This window comes from Bolinopsis microptera, chromosome 11 (genome assembly GCF_026151205.1).
Source record: "Bolinopsis microptera isolate Bmic1 chromosome 11, MBARI_Bmic_1.0, whole genome shotgun sequence".
In the NCBI taxonomy this organism is placed as follows: domain Eukaryota; kingdom Metazoa; phylum Ctenophora; class Tentaculata; order Lobata; family Bolinopsidae; genus Bolinopsis; species Bolinopsis microptera.
In genome coordinates, this window is record NC_087082.1 from 9,228,646 (window position 1) to 9,255,665 (window position 27,020).

The window sequence follows — 27,020 nt, forward strand, 5'->3', positions numbered from 1 at the left end:
GAAAATATGTTTTTTTATTTGTCGATATACCCATATTTTGTTAAATTGATAACTTCTAGCCCCAAAATACTTTAGGTTAAACCCAAATCCTAACCCTAACCATGGGCTCATATTATTTCGAGTGATGGCCTAATCGGTAAGTTCAAAGTAACCTTAACAAATATTGGATGTTCGATTGCGGTAATATTAAAAGTCTACCAATGAATATTCTGCCAGCCGGATAGTAATATAAAATGATGACCTTAACCTCATTTTTAGCAGTTGTTTCCAATTTACTGACGGAGTGTCGGTTATTAGGATTAGTGGGTCTGGCTCAGCTGATTACATATCCTCCTGATTCCATGGTACATTCCATGAAGTGCGGGCCCTTCCCTCATGTATAGGAGGCTGGTGGGCCGTTCTCCTTTAAGGGGATACTTTATAGTTTAGTTTGTATTATTGGACAGGTGTCCAGTTGACAGACAGAAGGGAGGCAGCTGCTGTCCAGACGCAACAATAACACTAATGGACAATTATAGCTCGAAATAAAACTTTAGCTATATTACTGATGTGGTTGCATTAAATTTGAAGTTTTATTTTCACCGAGACAACCATTGAAGCCTTGCTCACGTCGGTTCCGCTCCAAAAACTTCAAACTTGACTTTTAAAAAGTGCCCATTAAATTTCAAATATCATTATAAAAATGATACAAGCGTATCATATTCGTAACACCATTTCAACCTATCAAATTTTCGTTGCAGACACACAAAAGAAAGCTCCAGTCACGTGACCTCACTCCAGTCACGTGGGTACCGGTGGTTGGCACCTGCTTAACCATTTATCATTATATTGTCACCGCTATATTAACTCCCTGCGCCTCTTGTCCTACTTCATTAGTTCCTTAAATGATGAGAATAGTTCTGTTCCTTACCACCCTGCTCCCTGGCCTCATCCAGGCTGGTCACATCTGTGATATCCCCGGAATTTGCCCGACTGGATATACCTGCGTTCCAGATACGCCCTACAGCGGAAACTGTGTAGCAGATAGTGTATGCCAGGAGGACACTTGTCCTGAGGGAGAAGTATGCGAGGAAAACGAGGACAAGACCCACACTTGCATGTGCCCTCCAGGTACCGAGCGAAGTGAGACAAACTGCGTGGAGTTCTGTGATCTCCCTAACGCATGTCTTGATCCTCTGATGGAATGTATCCCTACGGACACGTCCTATAACTGTGTTTGTCCTGAGAACTACCTAGTTCAAAACGGTCTCTGTCTGCCAGGATGCCAGACTGAAGTGTGCCCGGAGAAGATGGACTGCCTCCTGGAGCTGAACAACACCATCTCGTGTCTGTGTGGGGAAGGAGAAGTAGTAGGAGGAAAAGACTGTGTTCCCGCCTGCAAGTCCGACTCTTGTCCTGACCATATGGAGTGTGAAACAGATACGGACAGCTTTAAGTGTCTGTGTCCAGCTGGGTTTATCCTCACAGCAGAGGAGCAGTGTGTGCCGGAGTGCGAGGTAGAGCCATGTGAAGAGGAGGACAGCTGTGTTGCACACGAGGGAGTGTACCAGTGCTGCCCGGAGGGACACTTACCTCACCCGGATACTAGAGAGTGCACTCCTACCTGCCTCATACCCAACATCTGTCCTGCAGGTCTGGAGTGTCTCAACCACAAACATGAGAATGCCTCGTTCAGCTGCATCTGTCCTGATCACTCAGTCTTCAACGCTGATGGAGAGTGTGTGGACTTCTGTGAAGTGGAGTTCTGTCCATCTGGAATGGAATGTTCAGCCACTGAAGGAGGCTTCAACTGTACCTGCTCTGAGTCGGAGGAGTGTAAACAATGCAGTGATAACCCCTGTGACCAGGACTTTATCTGTGTTCAAGGGGACTTCACTCACCAGTGTATCTGTGACGAGGGCTACCAGCTGAAACACGGCCGATGTGTGGATATGAACGAGTGCGAGTATGATATCTGCAACATCTCAGGAGCTGAATGCACCAACATGGAAGGGAGCTACCAGTGCACCTGCCCCAGGAACTCTTACTACAACGACACATCTAACGCTTGTGATAGGTACAACATGTGTGATGTAGATCCTTGTGAGACCTCAAAAACAGGGATGTCTTGTAGAGATCTGGGAGTAGGATTCGCCTGTTTGTGTCCTGAAGACTACCCTGAGGATCTGTGCGCTGAACAGGAACCCTGTGACTGCGGAGAGAATGAAGAGTGTGTGGAGGCTGATGGGAAATACTTCTGCCAGTGCGACAAGTCCTCATTCAAACCCATTAGTTACGGGGCACAGGCCTGTATACCAGATCCTGAGGTAAAAAATGCTGGGATCATTAACCCTAAGAAAGGAGTCACCTTCACCCTAAGACTAGGAGAAACAGACAAAATTTCCCTGAAACTCAAGGACAGTGATAGGGACAGGAGATCACCCTGGCATCTGGTTTCGTGGTACAAGGCTGATCGGGGTCTCAAGATCACCGGAGGAAGAGCAACAACTCCAGCGGGACACTTCTCAACTCCCCACTACAGACAGCAAGTTGTTCTGCAGAATATAAGACCAGAGGACAGGGGTCTTTACATGGTCCGGATTGAGAAACCTGGCTATAGGACTGTCTCCGACAAAGTCACCGTGAAGATTGAGGACCCAATCACCGCGAACTACGGACCTAAAAACATCAAAGGAGGAAATTACTGGGGGTTCAAAGTGCACCTTAACGCCAAGCTAGAGGACTACAAGATCACGTGGTACAGGGACATAGCAGGACACTTGGAACTGCTGCAAGATGACGGGGACAGTGTGAAGTATGAGCAGGCAGGACGACAGTTGACAGTAGAGAAGAAAGCTGGGGTCTACCTTGCTAGACTCAGGGGTACTCTACCTGGACCTAGTGGAACACTGGTCACTGGGGAGGTCAAATTCCCAGCAGATAAATAGAACTCACAGTAAAGTGAACAATTTAAGTTTTTGAAATTCCAGAACTCATTTACAGTATTCGAATTTATAGTTGTAATAATTTTTGTTTGATTTTGCTGTGACAGTTTGTTTCAATGAAAACTATACCAAGGACCGATCATAGACAAATTCTGTCAGTGGACAATAATCGTGAAACACCCCTATGTTGACGTTTTCTGTAAACGATCCCAATTAGACAAATGAACACAACGAATTTTGGAAACTAACAATTTCTCGCTTAAAAAAACAAATAGAACAAGATGAACAGGATCTTAAGCAGATTATTTCAGAGCTTCAAAAATCTCAATTAGTCTACAGATATTACTCGTTTGCCTGGCATCCACGTGTAAGGTTCTGCGCAGAGGAATTTATCAAAAATAACTATGAACATGAAAATATACCTCTAGAGCACCAGTCATTGGTCAAATATTGACCCATTTACAGCTGTCCCAAGTGTGCTCAGATCTCTGGGTATGGGTACCTCAAGATGGCTTCTACATTAGGTCATGAAGGAAATGCCAATAAAAAGTTCACATATCATGCACGTTTCAATGGCTACCAATTTTGACCCTAGAGATGAAATAAATTATTGACAGCAGTTGTCGAAACTTTCCTTCTCATAGTCCAATATTGCTTAAAAATTCTGATCGCTCAATAAAAATTTAAAAACCCTGAATATAACCATCGCCTGTTATTACATTATACATCAGATTTTGTAGAAAAATAAAATCAAATTTCATCACATATCAAGGAATCCGAAACAGTAATCTTTTCCGAATCAATAAATTTGAATTCCATTTACAGTAACTACAGTGGCTAGCTGCTATCCCTTATTAACATTAAATAGCTGCCTAACACTGGCCCCTATACAAATAAGTGGTCCAAAGTTCACACTCGACCAACCATCAATCTGAAATCAATAACAATCACGCGCTAAACAACATCTCATCTAGGCTTTTTTCGCGAACTGAGTGAGCTAGAAGTTCTAGAAGATTTAGTTTTCTTATCTACGGGAGGACTGAACATTTTGACGCTGTTTGAACTAGAGCTCCGAGATGTTGAGGGTGAGGGGGCTTTAGCGCCAGGATTGAAGGAGTTCTCTCGTATCACCTTATCTGGTCGCACAAAACTTCCGTGTTTCTGTTTACATTTGAAGTATCGGTGTCCGCCAACGCTACCGTCGTGTTTCCCTACAAAATGGGGGTATTATTACAGCGTGAAATGGAACACGATTGTATAAATTAACACTGGATTTCTTGGGGATAGATAAGCCATCAGATCAGGGGCAAAGTGAATTCGCGTGGGATCTTGCAAAATCTGCATTGCAATGGTATGATGATGAATATGCAATGGTCACATTGAGTGTGAAATGTTATATGACGCATTATATCCCATAATCACTTGTCAATCGATTTAGAAGTGACTGAGTGTAGCTACAGCTACAGCTTCCAACATAGCTACGGCTAGCCGTGTGTTTATAGCTAGCTAGCGCGCTTGAGCACGCACTTAAATAGTGTCTGCACCAAGCGACTTAGCGTGGCCCCGCGCCTTTTGCGCGTTACATAAAGTCGAAAAGAAAATACAAAATTAGCATCCGTGTCAATTTCTTTGGGCAGCAGCATGAGCGTTTCAAAAGGGGGTGATGCAACGTCAATTAATGTCAATTAATGTCAATTAATGTCAATTAATGTCAATGTCAGTTTTGCAAAATTTTGGAATACTGACATTAATTGACACGATATTTTCCAACCAGAGATTATGTAGTTCTACCATATTTTTAGCACTTTAGAACGTTTATATCATCAAATTATTCACTACTATCACATATGGAAATGTGAAATGTGAAAAAATTACGATCATTAAACAATAAAACTAAAATAATACGGTTTTCCGAAATTTAATTGTCTTAAATGGGCGTGGCCATCCAAGGGCGTGGTTCTCAACATCATCAAAACTTAAAACCCACATTAAACGAAATGCCTTCATGACATTTATATTTGAATAACGAATCTTAAACAGCTAACATTACTCCTTCATACTAAAAAAGCCGATTCTAGATATTTTACCTGTATAAGAAACCAATAAAATATGGGCGTGGCCGGTGGGGACCGAAGATGGAAGAGTTGGGAGCTGAAATGTTTTTGGTGGTCTTTGAACCTAACGATCAACAGATAAGAACATACTCATAATTATTCAAGGACATTTTGTTTTTTTTTAACCGGTCTAACTTACATAGACGTGAATATCTTGAATATTTATCGAATAATGATAATCTCAAATTTCAAGACAAATTAATGTCAATTAATGTCAATGTCAGTTTGGGGTTTTTATGGAATACTGACATTAATTGACGTTGCATCACCCCCTTTCAAAATGTTGCGTAGTCCGTGAACGAAGTTTACTTACATGAAAACGATACAATTTTATTCACACAGAAAAGAGCTGTAACAGTCAAACAGACTCATACAGAAAGAAAAATAATACGTTATTATAGTTAACATCGCTATCGCTTACCTTGAGGTCCATCAAGAGCAATTCCTATCCAGACTCCAGCAGAGAACTTGGTTTCACCGACATATTTAACGGTTCCCATCTTGTAACCGGGCGTAACCATAACAGCATCACCAACATAAATATCAGGCATTACGAGCTCTTCCTTAGGTAGTTCGGGCACTGGTTCAGGTTCTGGAGCAGGTACCAATTCCGGAATCGATTCCGGTTCAATTTCTGGTTCTGGTTCAGCTAAAGGTTCAGGTTCTGGGTTCGATTCTGGTTCAGGTTTAAATTCTGGTTCGGGTTGAATTTTCTTCTGATGGCCATCGTTAATATTAGAACATTCCAGAACTTTGGTAAGATCTTTATCAGCAAACTTGTCATGATTAGAGTTCATGTTATCGGAATAGCTCTTGTTGTTGCTATCAATATTGATAGTTTTATTATTAGGATCGGATAGCTCGATGTTAGGAATGTTTAGCGGAGGATTTGAGGGTAAATTCTCTTCGTTTAATGGAATGTTAGTAGCGGATTCTCTTGGTTCATTCTCCTGGATCTGCTCGGCTGAGTTCTCCAAAGATGAGGAATTAATCTCGTTGTTATCATGAGATACATCTGCAACATTGTTGGAGATAGGTTCTTCGGTGATGTTGTTAGGCATAGGAACCGCTTCAGTGATGTTGTTAGGCATTGGGACCGCTTCTGCAATGTTGTTAGGAATGGAAACCTCTTCCGGTATGTTATTAGGGATTGGAACTTCTACCGCGCTGTTGACATCAGTATAATCGACAGGCTCTAAAGTATCTTCTAAACCATCATCCACGTGCTCTTCATGCGCATCACCGTTCAACTTTTTCTCGACAACCTCTATGTCGTCCAGGAAAAGGTTTTCCTCTGACTTAGAAAGTTCTAGATTAGAAGTAGTAGGGTCGGACACCTCACAAGGCTCCTCGATAACAGAGTTATTGTTACTCAACAACTCTGATATGTTCGCTGATCTTCTCTTTTCCATGTCAACCCTAGTCCCTGACTTATCTCTGAAGTTGGGTATGAGGTTGTTCATTCCCTCAGGCAAGGAACCCCCTGCTCTAGATAAGAATGTGGGTGGGTTAACGTTGAGTGGATCTTGGAATGAGGTGAGGTTAGTCCTGGACTCGAACATCAGCTCGTTTCTACTGGAAGTAAGAGAACGGTTGAGGGCCAACTGACTGAGCGATTTAGCTCTGAAAGCTCTGCCACTGGTAGTCAATCTCTCCTTCAGCGCTATATCTTGCCTCATCTTCTCGAGCTCCAATATACTCTCAACAGAAGAGATACCCTGGGAATATTGTTCGAGAACATTCTCATTTTCATCCTCTACATCCAGCTTCTCCTCCTCTTCTCCCGCTACCTTGGGGATACTGGGCACGATCTCGTACATAACCCCTGTCCTGTTGGTCTGCTCCGGACGTCCACCTCCTATCTTTCTCATGAGAGATCCAAACGCGCTGAGCTTCTTGTAAACGTACACACATATCCTCTTACGCAGTGTGACTTGAACACCAGCCGGGAAACCAAGGAGGACACTAACTTTAACAATCATGTAGATCCTGTCTTGGGCTGATGTCTGACAGTTCAGATCGGGGGAGTTGTGGATGGAGCTGTCCCAGGAGGACGATGCTCGGACTTTAGATTCGTGGTGCTCGATCTGGAGGTTTTTCATCAACACGTTGTTCTCAAGTGGGAGCAATAATCCAGCACCGATCTGAGAATCTTTCTGGATAGTGGAGGGATTCATGTAGTTGGTAGTCCCGGCATCTTTGTCTAAGAACAAGGTTATAGGACGTTGTTCCATACCCGGAGGAACACCTTTAGAAGAAGGAGCTCCAGGGAGACCAGAGTCTACTTGAGGAACGAGAACAGCATTCCTCTCATTTACCAACATGACCCACTCATCAACCAGCATGGTCTGTAACTCACTATCACTCTTACTTTTATCTGTCTTATCGATGATGCTGTGTAACTTCTCTCCCAACATCTCGCGTCTCCTCATCAGCCGTTCGCTCCACGCTGTTCTCAGTCTCTTCAGATCATCATCAATGTAACTGTCACATCCAGCGTGCATCTTACCAACCCTGCATACACTCCCGATACTAATCCCTGTAATTCTCTCACACACCACGGGGTATGAACCGAACCCTTCAATAGGGGCTACAGTGACAACAAGACGTCGGGATTGTCCTTGTCTGAGTTGGTAGCACTCCACCAGACGCCACATCAGGACGGTCGTGTACCTCAACTGGCATGTACTGGCCACTGTCGTCCAGCTCTCTTATCTCAACCCACATTTGAAGGGTACACATCAACTCACTCCATCTTTGTACCAGCGCGTGAGGGATACCCGAGTCCTTACTTTTGTCTTTTTCTTGCTTCCTGCTGTTGATCCTGTCCTCGAAACCGCTGCTCAAATGTCCCCAAACTTCAAATGCCAGAGACCCGTTTGTCACGAAGTGAGTAAAGTCCTCTGTGATCTCGCAGTCGAAGATGTGTTTGTGCTCGAACCTGGCTGTGCCCACAGGCAGCCCATTAACATCATGACCGGGGAGTAGGGTATCTGGGTGGTCCCAGAACTTATACTGGCAGAACACAAAGTTACACAGGGCCGGGGGAAGGCCGTATGCATCTTGAACTGTAACCTCGCAAAGGGCTTTACCAAAGGTTTGGGGCTCATTTATGTCAGATCCACTTCCCCACGCTTCACTGTCATCAGAGTCATCATTCTCCGGAAGTCTGCGGATACCGATAGTTATGTGACCGACTATCTGCCCCTGTCTGTTGATGATGGGAGGAGAGTATGTCAGCTTGATATCCTGATAGTTGAGGGGCTCCAGGAATAAGTTAGCGACACCCAACAGAGTGTGACTCTTCTCCATCTCGTAGAAGGGATCGTTGGCCATGTTAGAGGACACCTTCTTGAACAGCGATCCATCATCTCGTCTACTCTCGTACATCTCCCTCATAAGGAATATCCTGTGTTGCAGCTTCTCTAGTGTCCACACTGTTTGAGTCCCTCTTGCTCGGTGAGTCACCTCAATAGCCACTTCACTGGTGATTATCATTGATTTCTTGTTAGCATCAAGGTTAGCTTTGGGTATCTGCAGGATGACCCTGAAGCTAGTCTCCTTGCACATCTCATCACTCAGAGTGTTGGCCTCCCTCACCAAAGTGTTAGCTCTGACTACCTGGTCCCTCAGTTTCTGTCTCTCTGCTGCACGTGCCGCTTCTAGCTCCTCATCGTACGTTTCATCGTTATCATGTGAAGTTTGAGATTCCTCGCTGTCCGGTGAGAATGCACCACCAGCAGGCATGCTGCTTAATTTGTCCATCAACTCCGCAAACTTCTGCTCGTAAATCTTTCTCTGATCCTCCAGGGCACCTTCTTTCTCAGCGAGATATTTCTCAGACAATTTGTCCAGCTCCACTTCTGTAGCATTACCGTGCAACTCGTGAGCTGCTAACTCTTTCTGGGCTAGATCAAAATCAGCGTTGTTCATAGACTGCTGTCTGTCACCGGGTCTGGCACAGTTAATCCTGAAGAAGTAGTTATTACCCATCACAATACGATCTCCGTGCTTTAGCTTCTGCCTGTCCTCCAACAGTTTCCCGTTGATGTAAGTTTTTGCTTTAGGCTTTGGTGAGATATGTACCCAGCCGTTCTCAACTTCAATGACACAGTGCTCCGGGTTGATACCTGTTCCATTTAGCTGGATATCTTGGGAACTATCTGAACTAGTTCTACCTACTAATGTTACTTCTTTTAGATAATAAACCAACATCTCATTCAGTGCAGGATCCGCGTTTAGGTTGATCAAGTAAAACTTGCTAGCATCAACTTGTATGCCAGTTGATTTGATTGATATTCCCATATCTTCCAGAAACTTATGTCGCTCTTTATGAGTTTCCTCAGTCTTTTTCAACTTCTCCTCCCAGGTGGCCGACAGCTCGCTTATCAGGGACTCGCTCTGAGACAGCTGCTCCTTCAGCTTGTTGATATCAACATAGCCTGAACCATCAGGGTTAGGCACAGTTCCCCCTCGGGACCCTAACTCCGACCTCAGCTTGTCAACTTCCTCCCGCAACTCTCGGATCACCTTAGCGTTAGCATCCTCGTTAATCACGGCGTTGTTGATGATTCTCTTAGCTCTGTCGGCGTACCGCAGAGTAGACAGAGTCTCCTCGAAGTTGTCATCTGCCGGGCTGATGGTAGCTATCATCACAGTCCTGGAGTTACCTCCGAGATTATCCTTCAACAACCACGTCAGCGTTGAGTCTCTGTAGGGCACAAACGCTCCCTTGCCCTTCTTTCCAGCAGCAATATCAGCTAGAGTAGAAATAACCATTCCCAGAGTAGTAAGGGACTTGTTAATGTTGCTACCCTCCTTCATCCTGTCTCCAGTAGCACCAGTCTTACTGAATCTCTCACTTCCCGCCAGATCCACCAGACTCAACTTGCTCACCTTTTCAGTCTCAAGATTGGTCATGTCATCGTGGGTAATCTGCGTCACTATAATGTTAAACACGGCGTGGGACCGACTGCTTTCTGAGTTCATATTAGTTGAAGCAACAGTGCGGGATTGGTTACCCTCATCAATCAGCACATTGATATCATTAAAAGACTTGACAATCAGCTTGGAGAGCCCCTCAACATAAGGTCCCAACACTTTGTGCTCCCTCACTTTTAACTGAGAATGTCCCCCTAACAAATCCCTTACTTTCTCATTATAAATCTCCATATAGGACACCTCAGTTTTAATGGTGATTCCGTTCTTCTCCACTGCAATGTCACCCACTCTATCAAACAGTTTAGTGCAGAGTCTGGGTATGAGACCGGGTTCCCCTGACCCTCCCATCATTGAGTAGGATTTACCGCTACCCGTCTGACCGTACGCGAATATACACGCGTTATACCCCTCTATAGCATTCTCTAACACATCGTGTCCTAGTTTGTCGTACACTTGTTCCTGGTTAGCGTACTGAGGCTTGGTTTTGTCCATGGACCAGAAACTGTGATCAAAGTGGAAAGCTTTGGGAGGGCGGTTGCTTTTAGGGTCTTGTAAGAAGGTGGTTTCGGGGTTCATGGTGACGATCACTTTAGAGTTGAGGATCTTCTCGCGCTCGTTCAGAGGGCGCATCCTCACCGCCACCTTCACCGCGCTCGCCATCTTCGATTTGGACCTGAAATAACAGTGTTAGTCCACATACTTGACACGTCTATGTGATATGTGTGAGTTTTTGACGCTGAGACATCACATGCTATTTGAATTATTTGATGATCACATTGACGGAATCTGTGCGTGTAAAATCTCAAGTGGCATTTTTATTTAACTTATCTGAACTTGTGTGAAACATGACAGTTTATAGAAACAGTACAAGTTGGACGTCTTGGTTGTTGCATGACATACATAACTACAATGTAAACACATTCTTTGAATCACTGTATTTTACACTATGCACTTACAATTAAATGTAAAAACCGCAATAATAAGAGTGCGACAATACGCGTGCTTCACAGTTCACACTCTCCATTCAACTTCATGGAAACGCACGATAATGATATAGAACTCTTACTAACTGTGTACATGTCGTTATTGTGCAAAGCAATAATGGTCATTACAAGTTCTATATTATAATACATTTACAGGACGTCTCCTCGCTCTTCAGTAAAGAAACGGCAATAAAGAAACGGTAATTTCTGGACACAGTGCAATTAATATCTTTCCGTTGTTATATTTTCAATTAACTCACACTAAAACTTTTATCTTTTATTAACTCACACTCTCATGTGAAAACTTTAAAACTTAATTTTACACATTTCAACAGCTCATTCATCTGATATTTGTAACAGAAGAGAAAAATCTACTATTTCACTACTGTACAACTAACATGTTTAACAAGACGGAAATTGCACATATTGTGTCCGGCTCTCTCACTTCCAAGTCATATAATCGCATGATGATGGATGTATCGATTACTGTAGTTAGTATTTAAGGCTGATCAAGCACACTCGCGTGATTCCTGTTACTGTATTGTGTGTCTTAACAGCAGTTAACACCATCACTATATATATGTGTGTGTGTGTGTGTTATAGCAAGAGTGAACGTGAGAAACAAGTATTAGTGTACAAAAGTACTTATTGTGTACGCTACATATGTGTAAACGCATCATGAAATAACGTACGATAAGCATTTGTATCTTTTATGAAGGTGTGTGTGTGTGTGTGTGTGTGTGTGTGTGTGTGTGTGTGTGTCTGTGTACGTTATTATACTTCGATTGTGTTCTAAATTTAGCAAAAACTATTCACCCTCAGGTTTATTGTAAAAAGGAGCTACAATGATCTTTACATAAAGAGCATGTAACATTAAGACCGTGTTAGTCAATAGTCATAGTAGTCAGTGTAGACCACAGTAAAGTGCAGATAAAGAGGTCACCTATTTACTAATTTACAGAGGAGTTAGGATAATCTTACGAAGGGTGACCTAATTTGTGGTGAAACAACACTATTACACTGTGTTTCAGGGACAGTCAGCTCACTAGGGTAGATTCAGAGGACACACTAAGAGAGAGAGTGGACACACTAAGCAATGTGAGACACAATATTCAGTGTTATGTTATAGTCCACAGTTGCAAAGTGTAGACTGTACTGGGGGTCACGTATCCAACGTCACGGGATACCGTCACGCCTCACGATAAGCAATATCATGTTGCTAACAATGTTCACAATAACCATAATATTATAGCGTTTCCCTAATATATCCAATAATATGCAGATGTAGGTTTCATGCAAGCGGTCACTAGTCACTAGTGGTCACTACTCACTAGTGGTCACTAGTCACTAGTGGTCACTACTCACTAGTGGTCACTAGTCACTAGTGGTCACTACTCACTAGTGGTCACTACTCACTAGTGGTCACTAGTCACTAGTGGTCACTACTCACTAGTGGTCACTACTCACTAGTGGTCACTACTCACTAGTGGTCACTACTCACTAGTGCAATGTGCATATCACTAAACCTAAGAATTGGTAAAGAAAGCTCCCTCCAGACTACATATTCTAAATGTCCTGCTTACTAATTAAACTGATAAACAGCAGAAGTTAAGTTGTGTGATGATTTATCCGTATATTTAAAGGGATGATGTGTAATGTGTGAGGTGGTGGGAGATGTGACCTAGATGTGTTGAACACACCAAGTTTACTCTGTGTTACTCGTGTATCGTCACATTACATAGTGTTAGAACTAGCGCTGTGTAGCTGTGTAACCGTGTAGCTGTGTAGCTGTGTAGTACATCGTGCAGTATCTTTATCAGGTAGGTTAATATCAAAAACTTATATTCAATATCATTGATTATTATTCATTACTACAATACATGATGCTGGTTGGTTATTCAGTCACGTGATTAGAACATTCCAAGTTTACAGAATGTAACTGCTGGTGTATCCTGACTCCAGGACATCATGTAGCACTCTCTCTCAACTAGCCACCCTGGTGGCTTACTACACAGACATCTAGCGCGCTTGTTTGAGAGCAAACATGCATACCATCCAGTGTAAATAAAATGAGAAAATTATATATCCTTCATATTTCTATATATTTATAGACCACAATGTAGCTCTGAGAGTGTTAACATGTGACTTGAGTGCAGCTCTGTGATTGGGTGGATCGTAATTGGTATCAATAGTCTAAAATGCTGTTTGCTGGGAAGTTGGACTACCCTTAAATCACAAGAATGAAAATGCGGGTTGATTATATCAAAAACTTTATTTCTGTCCATTACTGCATTATGGCTGGTTGGTTATAACCACATGTTTGTAATACTGCTCTCTGTAACCACGTGACTCAAACAAAGCTCTCTGATGGGCTAGTAAGTACACTTACTCTAGCCGGGAACTAGGGACACACTCACAATATATTAGATCATTCACCTGGTATCTGGGGACATAGTGTGTGAAAACAGTGTGACATAGCAACTATTTCTATCAAATGAGAGTACCAAGAGCATTGAGTATATTAGATGTTGATTCTAGTGGGACCTGGCGGAGAGGTGACACGTGACAGTAATTAACAAATCAGCTTCCACTATTGACCAATTGAACCCCAGAATCACATCACCTCTCAACCAGAATCCACATCTTCATTATATATACTCAAATATTTGAAAGATTGTCATAAGTCGTATATTCTTAACTTCCGGCTCCCTTTATCACTATTGTAGTCGGTAAAAGGAAACTAGAGTTACGAATTTAACAACTGTGTCACTATGTCACTATCAACATTAGTAAGGTCTGTAAAAAGGAAACTACAGTCGAGGGTTCCGCAACTATGTCACTTTAAACAGCACAGATGGAATGGGTGACGCAACAAGTATGTTACAGATACAGATATGAACTATGAAGTTACTGTCAATACCACCACGTGACCGTACTCAGCTCCAGTACGTGACTTAACAACGATTCCATTGTATAGCTGCCAACTGGGTAACTTCCTTAATTTCTTAAATTCTGCGGCTATTTTGATCAATAAGAATAAAGTGTTCAGAGCGATACTTGGAAGCCGTGGGAAGATTATCCAGGAATTAACAGCGTAGAGCATTCAGGTGAGTTTTAACTGAAAATCTGGTATTATGAACAATAAAAAGCCTTATTTGGACTGGAGGATTCCAAGTTGATGTTTTCCAGTATAAGACACAGTCGTATTGTGGTAAGTTTTGTTTAATAACATACTAGTACTGACAACGTTGTGAATAAAACCCCGCACACCTACGTAGGTTCACATACACTACACAACACACCAGCCTGGAAAACTCCTGGACATATTTTATAAGCACTAAAAGAATGTTGTGTAGACTACTACTTTTACCGCTTCTTGTTCATCATGTGTCCTGTAGTTATACTCAATAAGGAACTGGGCTATATCATCATTCCAATCAACGATACGTTTGCCATTGATTTGGGCAAAGTGTTACATTGAGTTGGGCACAGTGTTACATTGAGTTGAATTGGGCACAGTGTTACATTGAGTTGGGCACAATGTTACATTGAGTTGGAAATTATTTTAAAGTAACGGTGGTTGGTATATTTTGTTTTTTTTTGTGAAAAATGCGATCTCTTCATTATGTCCCTGCAATTAACAATCGATAATGACTCAGATAAGGAGTAATTGAGTTTATAATTAATAATTTTGTACATTCACAAACCCTAATTAAAACCGCTTCACCGGGAAATGCACAAGAAATGTACAGTGCTTGATATTAGTAGTCCCACAACAATGCGAACTTATTGCTTTACGGTTCATCAGACACACAATAGCACACGATATTAATTGAACATCGGTGTCACCTGTATAATATCGGCACCCTAAAATAGTTACCATAGCACCATGACGCAGCGCACGTATTTATTTATTATCTTTAATTGCATTATATCTTGCAAGCTATTTTTGATCTCGTTCGAAGCGCACAGCGCTGCTAAATTTAGATCAAATTAAAATTAGACCGGTGCTATGAATGCATCCAACCTGAAGTTGGTGTGAAATTTACTGGAATTTCCACAATTTAGACCACCGTAACATATATTTTGTGTAAAAACCAATACGCTCCACAGCAACGGTACATTAATTCCGCAACCACACTACTCAAAATGTTTTCACTTATAATACAACGAGCTACATCAGGCATTTTGTATTGCAACATCTCGTAATAACACTGTTGTTATCTGCACTACATAACACAGACCACCTAATATCGTCTCATCTCATCAGACTCTCTCCCTGGACTTGAACTACACAATAACAGTAGAACACTGTGCTATTATTCTACAATACTGTACTAATATTCCACTATACTGTGCTATTATTCTACAATACTGTACTAATATTCCACTATACTGTGCTATTATTCTACAATACTGTACTAATATTCCACTATACTGTGCTATTATTCTACAATACTGTACTAATATTCCACTATACTGTGCTATTATTCTACAATACTGTACTAATATTCCACTATACTGTGCTATTATTCTACAATACTGTACTAATATTCCACTATACTGTGCTATTATTCTACAATACCACTGTTACCGAATACGGTGGTGTTACACAATGGTGTGGTATGCAGTACACCTTTGTACTATATCTTACAATCACAGGTATGTACTACTAACAATTAAATAAAGTGGAAAAAAGACACATTTTATGCGGTATGTGACTTAGGTAAATGTAACTTTATAGGCACTTCCCGGGTAGTATAAATATATATCAAGATACAGCAAGGATATATGTAGATTGAAGAACTAGGTTTTACCACTGTAACCCCAGTCGGCCCAGTGTCAACACACGCACACTGGACATTATGTAATTGTAACATCCCCCCAGGATACTGAGAAGTAAGACGCGCTACATCTACATGTAACCCAACTAAGTTAGACACAGTGGCCACAATGTGCTACTAAATTAACTGCAGCTCAATTTCAGGATATCATGTCACGTGATCAACACGTGTTTTAAGGGGGGTTTTGGTAGAGTCTAACTGAGACAGACAGCTGTTTAACACAGTGTCTGAGATGTGTAATAGTGTATCAAGCTCTCGCTACTAATGGTAGTGGTATTACCAGTGTTACATTCCTGCTTTGTTACTTAAACAGGTTAATGGTTACTAAGGGGAAGGGGAATTGTGCAGAATTGTGTACAATACGTCTAATAGAGTAATAGCACAAGGGATCTACAACACATTGCTTCTAGATCCAGCCAATAATTACAGTTGCTACAGTAATGAACTGATCAAGTCCATCAGCCAGTAGGGAGGAAAAGCTGAAATACAAGCCACACCACAGTAAACAGTGTGTACACACACACTCTCAACATACCACGTATGTAAAGAAGTGTCAAATATTTGGCAGTCACATAGTTTACATACCAATCGCGGATGAAGCAGGACGCCTTCTCCACATCGACAGAGCAACAAGGTGATTTGCTGACATCTGATCTCGATCCGGTGAGAGAGGATTGTTGAGACAGGTTACCAAGGTTACTAGATTGGTTACCAAGGTTACTAGATTGGTTACCAAGGTTCCTGGATCGGTTACCAAGATGGCTGGATTGTCTCGAGGATTTTTTACCAGGACGAGGACTACCGATTGGGGAAGAGAGCTCTAATTTAGAGGAGGAACTAGACAGAGAATCAATACTCAGGAAACTGCTGGCTGGAGATAGTGATTCTCTGGACGCTCTAGTGTGACTCAACTTCAGTAGTTTTAGTGACTCCGGTCTCAAGGCGTTGAGAGATGACCGGGGAGTACTAGAGCTAAGTGGACGGTCCAGTGCCGCCCCAGGGCTCCCCGGCGAACGCCCCAGAGCCGCTCTACTTGAACGAGGTGTAGTGCTCTTATTTAAGGGTGGATCATCCTGACTTCTCCTGTTTTTGTTTGTGCGCCGCTTATCAGTCATAACATGTCACCAAGAGGCAAATAGAGCAAGACGAAACTGGGTAACAATGATAAGATAACTAAAATAGCTCAAGATGAATCCTGTACGAAGGCAATTAACACGATTTAATTTGATGATCAAAATATACAGGCGTGATGTGGCCAACTAATTACTGGCAAATGGGAAGAAGATTACTATGTCATTAAGTGAACTTAGCATGAAGTCGTTAATTAGGATGTCGGTTGTATGACATTAACAAGAATTGCACCCACAATCAAACATACCAAAGTAATGGCAGTAATATTAGTGCTTGTTTGTTTTTATGGTCGTCACATTGCTTGTTATAATATGTCCAGTTCCCTTGTCAATACCTTTAGCTGTTAGATGATATAATGTTGTGTTCTTATTTCTGGATAAGCTCATACTTCATGAATGTGAAAGACGGTCAATTTCACCGTTACTACCGAGTACAGAGAACCGCCACCCAGATGAAGCCTGCCACCCAGATGAAGCCTGCCACCCAGATGAAGCCTGCCACCCAGATGAAGCCTGCCACCCAGGTCCCAGATGCAGTTCTACATAACATCTCAAGTACGAAAGTACTTATCTGACCAGACACTACTGGCATGACGATAACCCCCAACTCACATACCTTACAGAAGTGGTGGTGTTTAAAACTTTAAATGTAACGTGTTATACAGAACGTTGCGACTGTACATGTAAGGTACCTAGTACCCACCCTACTATTATACATTAGCAGGGTAGCCTCTTTAGCACCACCCCGGTAGTTCAACATCCTTCACTTACGTTTATACAATATCTATCCAAAATACGGATATTAAAACACTGCATTGAACTATTTTAGTCAGATATTGTAGCAGGTCGTACAGCAATGAGGCCATGCGAAGAACTACATTATAGATTCTAACGATATCTGGTTCACTATAAGGTGAGAATGTAGAATATACCCAGACACTTGACTTTTATAAAGACGGTCGACTGCCAGAACACACAAAACAATTTTTCAATAACAATGGTATACTCACGGTGCACAGTGTTATTGTAAAAAACACACTAATTCTCATGCACCGAATCAAACATTTCCGCAGCTCAGTCCCTCAACAAATCTGTATGACTATCCCAGAAAATGCACCCACTGCAAACTCAGATCACGTGACTGCAGCATCCTGGTTAGCCGAGTACAACACCACACATTTCAGATCTTCGATGTTCTTCAAAGGACCTATACTCTCAATTTATGCTGTAAATGCAAATGTAAGCACCCTACCCACACTTTTTTCCATAAACCTTTTTAAATCGGCTACAAAACGCATGCTCTTGAACCTGCAGAGTGAAAATGACGATGACACGTGGCCCAGTTTCTTATTACATAATATTCCAGGTCTAAGAAGGTCACAACGTGTCTGAAAGTTACTGGACACAACGGTCATTATATCAGTTTAGTGAATTAGTTAATTAGTTAATTAGTAAATCAGTTATTAGTCATATGGTTATTATTAAGTACTATATATTATATGATATTACAAGAATAAACTATGAATATATATTTGCACACAAAAAAACCAGAACAAACTGATCACAGACTAGCGGCAACTAATATTAATGGATAAGCCACACATCCTAAATTCCAGGTCCATATTTACACTGCCACATTCCCCACTATCACTATTTTCCTATCAGCACAAACCGTAATTAATTGATTTCAACAATCACAAACACTACATATCCAAACTAATGGCATGGCATAGCAATATCTACGATATCCTAAATCAGTCCCCAACAAACTTAGCGCGATTCTGAAGGGCTGTTGGAAGCACAGAGTGCTCCATATTTTGTTTTAGCAATAAACCTTTTTTTTTTTTCATTTTTCTTTTTTTATAAATTTATTAACTGCGTGCAAATTTGTGTTTCAGATTTGATCTATTTATGATATATATTTATGATTATGTAATAAAGTTATTAATATTATATTCGTAAACATTGGCTGGCTTACAAACCAGTCCCTTTAAAAAAAAAAAAAAAAAGAGATCTAGTCAGTGATAGATAGGGCTGGGTATTATACCTCAACACACAGAATATTATACGAACTGTAATGAAGTTAGAGGGGAGCCTTGGAGGGGAGCCCTCGTAAAGTAGAGGATAAGCTGTCTTCTGAGGGGGCAGGAAGAGGCATTGTGATTTGCTCGATAACACCTTGGCCTTCTGTGGAACCACCAATTTAAAAATGTTAACTCAATTTCCATGACAACTGACAAGTCCTCATAAGCATTGTACTAGAATCTTTTTAATTCAGGCTTAAATCACAGATTCCGTCTTCAACTTTACGATATTCCTCGGATAAATGGCGAAACAATAAATAGTTTAGAATCATACACTGATATGATATTTCTCGTCTTGTTGGAGAAAACCACGAGAATGCCGAAATTTAAGATAATTGGTTAGTCATTCTAGAAAATTCTAAAGCTTCAGCATATTCAATAATAAATATAAACACTATCCTTAACAAGTTAGTAACTATAATAATTAGTTGTGATGACACAACATTACATTATTCGTTTTTCAAACTCTTGAGAGCCTATAAGTCGGACAAAACCTATATAATACACGCTGGTATGTGTTAATACGTTACCAAATATTTGGATGGTATGTTCACCAAATATGCACATGTTTATTGTTTACCAAATATGCACATGTTTAATTACACATTATGCGATTTATCAATATTATAATATAACAGCAATGTTCTTCCGCAACACGTTATATGACATATTCACAATTCCAGCGCGAAATAGAACTCTACATCAGTTTACGTAAAGGCCTAGCCTGGTCAGTGGGTAGAATGTAGATACATTCCTGTTCGTAATACAGGCTGGGTTCTAATAATTGAAGTGCTATGTAGAGAGAAATAACGTGACATTTCGACAGCTGAAAAGTTCTATATTTTATAGATATTGTGACGTGTAACGTTGTTATGTGGGTTGGTTCTTTTGAATACGAATAATAATATATTTAAATAATGTAGTGGGAAACCATAAATTTCAGCTGTATAAGCCATTAGACAAATTTTCGTGAAAGAATTAGCCGTGTCAAAATAACTGGATTTCTGGGGGCCGGGGGTAAGCTGGGTTCTATTTTAAGAAATCATTAACCTTGAATATTTATACCTGAATGAGCTGAAACCCATCACAAAATTATAAGACTATGACTTCACAGTTATAAGACGATGATTTAATATTAAAGGTGTCACAATTCATATTCCCACCGCCTCTATTTATTTTCTAAACAGACTTGAGAAGCCTAACTGCCCTACTTCCTGTACGTTTATAAAACAAATCTAAAGAAAGCTGCAGTGGTTTCACGTCATTTGCTAGGAAATAGCTTCTGTGGAAAGTTAAGACTAACATGGAACATCACCCTCCAACAGAATATGACGGAAGCACAGAGAACTCTATTACATCATGTAAGTGTGTTAAGTCGGAGTACCGTATTATATTATGTAAGTATCAGAGCTCATAATTAAATATCAGAGCTTAAATGATTAAATTTATGTTATCCCAGTGGAAGTGGCTGTTCCAGTTTCTTGATTTTTACAAATCACAAGCTTAAAACTGGAGGGATTTGTAGCCCCCTAACATAGTTATATCTTGTGTCATTAGTCAATGTCATTAGAAACCCTATAAATTATAATACATTACAAGGAAAATATACCAGAACCCTCATCGTGTTACGGATATATAATGTACGGTAGATAAAATTACCGTCTTATCACGCACTATCCAGTGAACTGTATGGAAGGTTGTAACTTTAGTCGATATGTACACAGTACAACACGCTTAGTGAGTCACTGCACAGAGAATCACCCATTTGAAGAGAGCTTAACGGTAGAAGGTACATTTCCGCAGCGAGCAGAACCAATACCATGTTAACTGTTAATTCACCGAAATCATTAATACCCATTAGCTGCCATCAGCCTTGTACCTACCAGAGCTTGGCTTGCAATCTGTAATGTTCTCTATTAAGGTATCACCAGGTAACAGGTATGGGAATCGCCACCTTGTTAATAAATCACCATGACAACACCCGTGTTGTCAGCTAAACTACGATGACGACAGGATGTAGTTACCATGGTTACATGTTGCGCGTGTTTACAGCCGAGTATACACCTTGGTAAGGGAAGGAAGCAGCTTACTACTACACCAGTACAACTACCGGACACAGCCAGTGCAGCCAGTCAGGGAGCTGTGTTCTCGTCACGTGACCCGGTGAGAGCCAATGAGAGGGCTGGTAAGCTGCCAATCAAGGCAGATGGGGTGGTGCAGTGTGGTGAGAAGAGCTAGTTAGATTGGTAGTGTAATATGTTGATACACCCGCGTCTTCATCGCCTTCTCAGAGTTACTATACAGTCTACTATTATACATGTGAAACACTACAGTCCAACTACTATCAAATGTTAGAAATATTACTGGCAGATATTGGCCCCCTCCACCAACTGGCAACTGTCTCACAAAGGAATCCCAAACATCCACATTCCTGGCACCGAACGCACACACCACAGTACAATTATACAATAGTGTAAAGATACACAGTGTCACTGCACTCAGCCGTAACCACGCAGTCAGCAATGCAATAAGTAGTGTCAAACCAGCCCCCCACTCACCATAGCACTCCCATAATATGTACTACTGGCAGCTAATCAATACGCCAGTGTAGGTAGACACATTACTCTATAACTCTAACATATATAATCACATGGGATACAAAGCATGCGGGGATGTTATAGAACCTATTTATTACACGCTTTGTGGCTGTGAGTGGGGCTAATTGCACTAAGGAATCTACAAAAGGGAGTCATATCTGAGGGTGAGAGTGAGATTAAAATTAAAATACACTTTCACAGCTGGCAATGTAATGTTAACCTTGTAAGGCAGTACACGGCAGTACAGCAAGCAATGCCCCGATATGGACTGACTTGATTGGAACTCATAACATCAGATTTCTGTATTCCTGTTCGTTGATTAAACTATAAGATTCAAGTGCATTTTTTCAATATTGAACCAGTTTTTCCAAACATTAAGAGACTACATTTTCCGGGAGATATGTATTACGATCATCAAATCATTTATTTAAATATAGATCATTACTTGGTCAAATTACCACCACTTGTATTATAAGCTAACAACGCATGCTTCAACACTTCTAAAGGCAGAATTAACATCTCACTTTGGTATCATGTGCCCATCTCGTAAACACTCTCCAACATATTTTTGAAATGCCATTATAATAGATAGTGTGTCTAGACTGTTCTGAGTCTATTATCAGTTCTACAGTTCTAGTATTACAGTTAAGATATACACAGGACACTATTATATTTCTCTAGAACACCAGGACTCCAGTCCTCTAACACCCTCATTGTAATCAAAGCAATATTCTACTTAGAATATTAAAAGCATGTGCCTCGTAACATTGCATACCTTGGCGGGTTGACTTATCGGAATGTTGTCGCATTTGACTGCGGAATTTCTTTTACTATAAATCGTACGGGTTCTGATTTTTACTGAGCTTTACACCTAAATATAGAAATATAGACGGCGTATGGGCGGTAGAGGAGGATGTGGAAAGAGAAGAGTGCGTGTAGGAAGTTGAAGTAATGTGATACGGGTCACTCTGATGTAGTTCATATCACATTAACTCACAAGTCTCACATCTTACCCACTGACATGTTTTCAAAGGGCGTTATGCACAAGTAGAGAAATGTATTTGTGTTACCTCGTGATATGGTCTAATATCTTAAATATGTTGTGCTGATGCCGCATCAGCGTGTGTGTTAAAACACGATGTGTACAGTTGCTATAGGTCATCGCTACTCAAGGAAATTTATGTCAGTGATGCATGTAGACTCTATCTCACAGGGATAATTCCTGTAAATTGGATATCAGACAGCAACAGGGAGGTTGATAAATCTATTTGAAGAGTTTTGTGTCAGTTGATTGGATCTATCAACAGGGGTGTACGCAGAGGTGAAATCATACTGGAAACGCCCTGATAATATGATATTCTTATTATGTGTGTGGAGGAGTGGAGAACATTCTACACAAGCACAAACAACACACTTATTTTATTGTAGGTAACATGGGTATAGTATTAAATCTTGACGCGAGCTAACCTTCTGATCCGTTATTTTGTTATAACTTGTTTTTAGTTTATTTTGGAAATGAGCACAACAACATACAGACTTATAACTATGACAGCTGATCTGTTGATTTCAACACAGTAGCATGTAATCTATACCGGCAACAAACTGTTACTGATCTGAGAAAGTAACATCATACTACTTAACAACAGTACATTTAAAGCGGTTTGCTAATACAATCAAACAGCAAACTTGCTGTACTAATGCCATGCTCCAACAGTCAACACTCAAACATACATGTATTCAATTTTACACTCATCTTGTTATAAATCTATACGACTACTTGTACAAAATGTTAAAATATGAATGAACAGTTTTATAATCAATACAATGTTATCTGATACGCTAGTTAAAAACTAGCTGCTAAATGCTAATGAATTGAAATTATATTATATCGAAATTTATGCGGCATGAACAAAGTTGGAAATTATTCAAGGAATATCGCGAGATAATCGTGGAAAGCAAGATAATCGGATTAATTTCTAGAAAGTAGTTTAAGATTTAAAAAGACTTAAAAGTATTTTCAATACATGCGACTGTCATGAGATATGTGTTGCTAAGATATCTTTGAGTACTATCAGTGCTAGATAAGAAAGAAATCCTTGTAAATCCCACAAACCAAAGGCTGGCAAAATGGAACAATTTCATCTCGTCTCCCGATTCTAGGAATCTTCAACACAGCAACAAGACAAAAATGTTTCACTTTGCCAATAGGCTTTTTGCAACGATGCCTCAGCTCGATCGACGATAGTATCTGATGCAAGTGGGTCTTTGAAAAAGCAATGTCAAACAAACTGCCACAATCATATTTTTTCAAAGGAAAAACACGAATCAAATGCATGTCTAAAACGAATTACCATCAGTTTATGGTACCGAAATGTGACTGTAAAAAAGCTTAAAATTGTGCATACATGGGGGCTTTACTTCTGACATATATAATTCATTTTAGGCACACATCAATCTCTATTGTGTAATTTAAGAGCGGATGGGATGAACACAAATCGTCGGTGCAAGTTGTAAATCCCACAAAGAGCAAGTCACATAAGACCTTTCTCGGTGGCTGCCACCCCTCATGCTGTTCAGAGAACCAGATGAACTGGAAGGAACAGCAGGTTGTTTAGTACTACATCTCATCATGGCGGGATCAAAATCCAGCTTCCTGCTCAGGGCGTTCCGTTTCCTTATCTGCTTCTGACGTTCTATCTCCGCTAGTCGCTTTTCTTCAGCTCGCTTCCTTGCATTTTCCTTCAAAGAAGCAGGATCAGCAGATATGCTGGCTCGTCTTGTGACGGGCTTCCTTCGTAGAGTATTGGTGTGGAATGAGGAGCGCCTATTAACGGAAGAGGGCACACTATTGGCACTTGCACTTCTACTATTTCCACTCATTTCACACTGACACACTTCACAATTCACTGAAAGTACATTCCACGCTAAGCAAGAAAGATTAGAGTAACAAGGTATGTGATATTACCAAGTGTTATATCGATATATAGATCATCTCTCACACACTGACTTAAGGTCATCATATTCTATTCTCCACACTTTTCATGTCATGCTAGACGGCAGAAAAATATATGCTGATTTTTAAAGCATTTAAAAATGTTACCTATTTTTGCAGTCAGAAAAAAAAGTAAAATTGTATCGTGTAACGACTAAGGATGCATTATTACATTAGAAACATTGTATGCACTATTATATTAGAAACATTATAATATGGCAAATTACATTCATATGATAAACATCCAGAACTAATATATCTTAACTTACTATGACATTCACAATACATAAAGTAAACATTTCACTACATTTAGAAACATAAAAATGATTTTTCACTTTCAAAGACACAGCTTAACATTTCTTGCTGATTAACAATCCTTAATGACAATGTATGTCAACTTATGCAACCAAACTAAAAAATAACATTTACATACCTTGAACTCTGAGTGTAGGTTGAATGTGCTTATCAGTAGTTTTCTCTCATCCAGTTACATACTAAGAAATAAGGCAGATTATACTGAGAGTTTATAATCGATTCCAGATACGCTGATGAATGATGATGCTGCATATAGATATAATGTCACTAATGTTTAACTTTATTACTGTCTGGATTATCTGAATTATGCATCATATAATTTTAACTCTTTAGAGAGCAACGGTAATTGCTAGAACAAATTATTGTCCTATGAGCCAGTATTGTAGGCAAAAATCTCTAATCGAAAATAAAATAGCAGTGTCAAAGTATTTCCAAGTTGTACAATAGCTTGTAGTATTGTAAATCATCTCAAAGGTAGTCATTTTGTTTTCATATTATAGTTTTGCTGTGTGTTTGGTATCAGCATGCAATATGTACCAAATTATTACATTTTTCTTTTAAAAAAGGTGAGGAACCCTCACCCCAGCACCATAACATATGAAATCATACAAGTCAAGAAATGTCTTGTACGCTGCTGAGTGAGGGATCCCTTAGAGTAATTTATGGCCTATTATCTGATCCTGTACTCTATGTATCATTAATGATAATAATTTAATTTCAATCAATTCTTCCACAAAGTTATGTACAGGATTTAAGTAATTTTAAGACCAAATTACTCTATTTTCTATTGTCTAAAAGCACACAATTTAGATCATTCCAGTTGTGTTCATCTGGTTTAAGTGCTTGTGCAGTAAATAGAGGTTTGTCTTGAAAGCTAGTTGAAAGCTAGTTCGGCACCAATGTAATTATGGTTTTACCACCGTGTTTTGGTTCAGCTGAATAAATTTTACTATGATGTTTACATAATGTTTATCAATCCAGCTGCAGTCTGGTAGTGTTGAGTCTCATGAATATTTTTCTAGCTCTCTTTTTCCATGTTTTTGCCTCACAGGAGATATTGTGGTCTTTTCTAAATATAACTGTAATACATTGATGTAAAGTTTATTTATTTATTTATTTATTCATTTATTTATTTATTTATTTATTTATTTATTTATTTATTTATTTATATATTTTTTTTTTAAAGCCTTCTTAAGATTATTAATTGTTTTGTTGTATAACTTAGGATCAATACATGTAGAGCTCTAGTCTGTGTTACATTAAACAGTTGAATGGTACTACGAAGAAATATACTAAGAACTACACTAAGGACTGATGTTTTACACCAACATTGCTAGGATATTTCAGGTTGTACTTGATATTTGTTTTGGGACATGAATTAACATGTAAGGTGGACAAGTGGTTAGAGCTTATAAGGGTGGTTAGAGCTTCAACCTTCTGTGCGGAGGGTACAGCGTTCTAACCCCAGTGTCACCTAGTTTTGAGAGAAGTTAAGTGAAACGCACACAGCCACACATTGTTGAGCAATCCTCAGGTGCGGGCGTAAGCGCTGCGCGCAGGGTCTATTTAATTGTCATCAGCTTACAAGTACATGTTACATTTATTAATTACCAGAGCCAAAATTTCAGAAGCACAATAATTTTTGGGGAAATCTCTGTCAAGCACTCGTCACTCGAGGCCGAGACAAACAGCGCAGGCTCCGCCTCGCAACTATGAGGAGGGGCAATGGGGTAACGTTGCAAAAAAGTGTGTTTCTAGAGCAAAACGCACATTTTTCTAGTGTTTGAGTTAAGTTTTTCAAAATTGTCCCGAATTCAAACAACGATTTAGCGCCCCCGTAAGGATCATGAATCTTCTTAAAGAGATACCCACTTCAGTACATCAGCATACTATAAGTTATAGCATATTATGGTGCTATTGTTTATACTAAACTGCATAACATGATCTGAACGGACTGTAATCATCAGTTGATGCTGGAACTAGCTGTAAACCGTTTGAAGCAAAAATGACATGTAATCGGTGCAGGTACACAACTATGAGTGGGTGAGTTATAGTATTGATTAGGTCAAAAGAACTGGATTCTTCCAGGAAGCATC

At 40.2% G+C, this 27,020-nt stretch overlaps 3 protein-coding genes across 3 annotated transcripts in view; 2 read left to right on the forward strand and 1 right to left on the reverse strand.

Annotated features, from left to right (window-relative positions):
• The window catches only part of LOC134823043 (YTH domain-containing family protein 2-like), a 67,487-nt gene that overhangs the window by 26,882 nt on the left and 13,585 nt on the right, over nucleotides 1-27,020 (forward strand). The window lies entirely within an intron of this gene.
• LOC134822529 (protein jagged-1a-like) lies at nucleotides 877-3,028 on the forward strand. Its single transcript, XM_063833629.1, has one exon. It carries the CDS (start codon nucleotides 885-887, stop codon nucleotides 2,925-2,927), a length of 2,043 nt encoding a protein of 680 aa, XP_063689699.1. The 5' UTR covers nucleotides 877-884; the 3' UTR covers nucleotides 2,928-3,028.
• Nucleotides 2,951-25,105, reverse strand: LOC134822528 (kinesin-like protein KIF13A). Its single transcript, XM_063833628.1, is given in 5 exon segments — nucleotides 2,951-4,135; nucleotides 5,460-7,674; nucleotides 7,676-10,652; nucleotides 24,160-24,523; nucleotides 25,043-25,105. Coding segments are annotated over 4 exon segments (5,775 nt in total). The 5' UTR covers nucleotides 24,498-24,523; nucleotides 25,043-25,105; the 3' UTR covers nucleotides 2,951-3,890.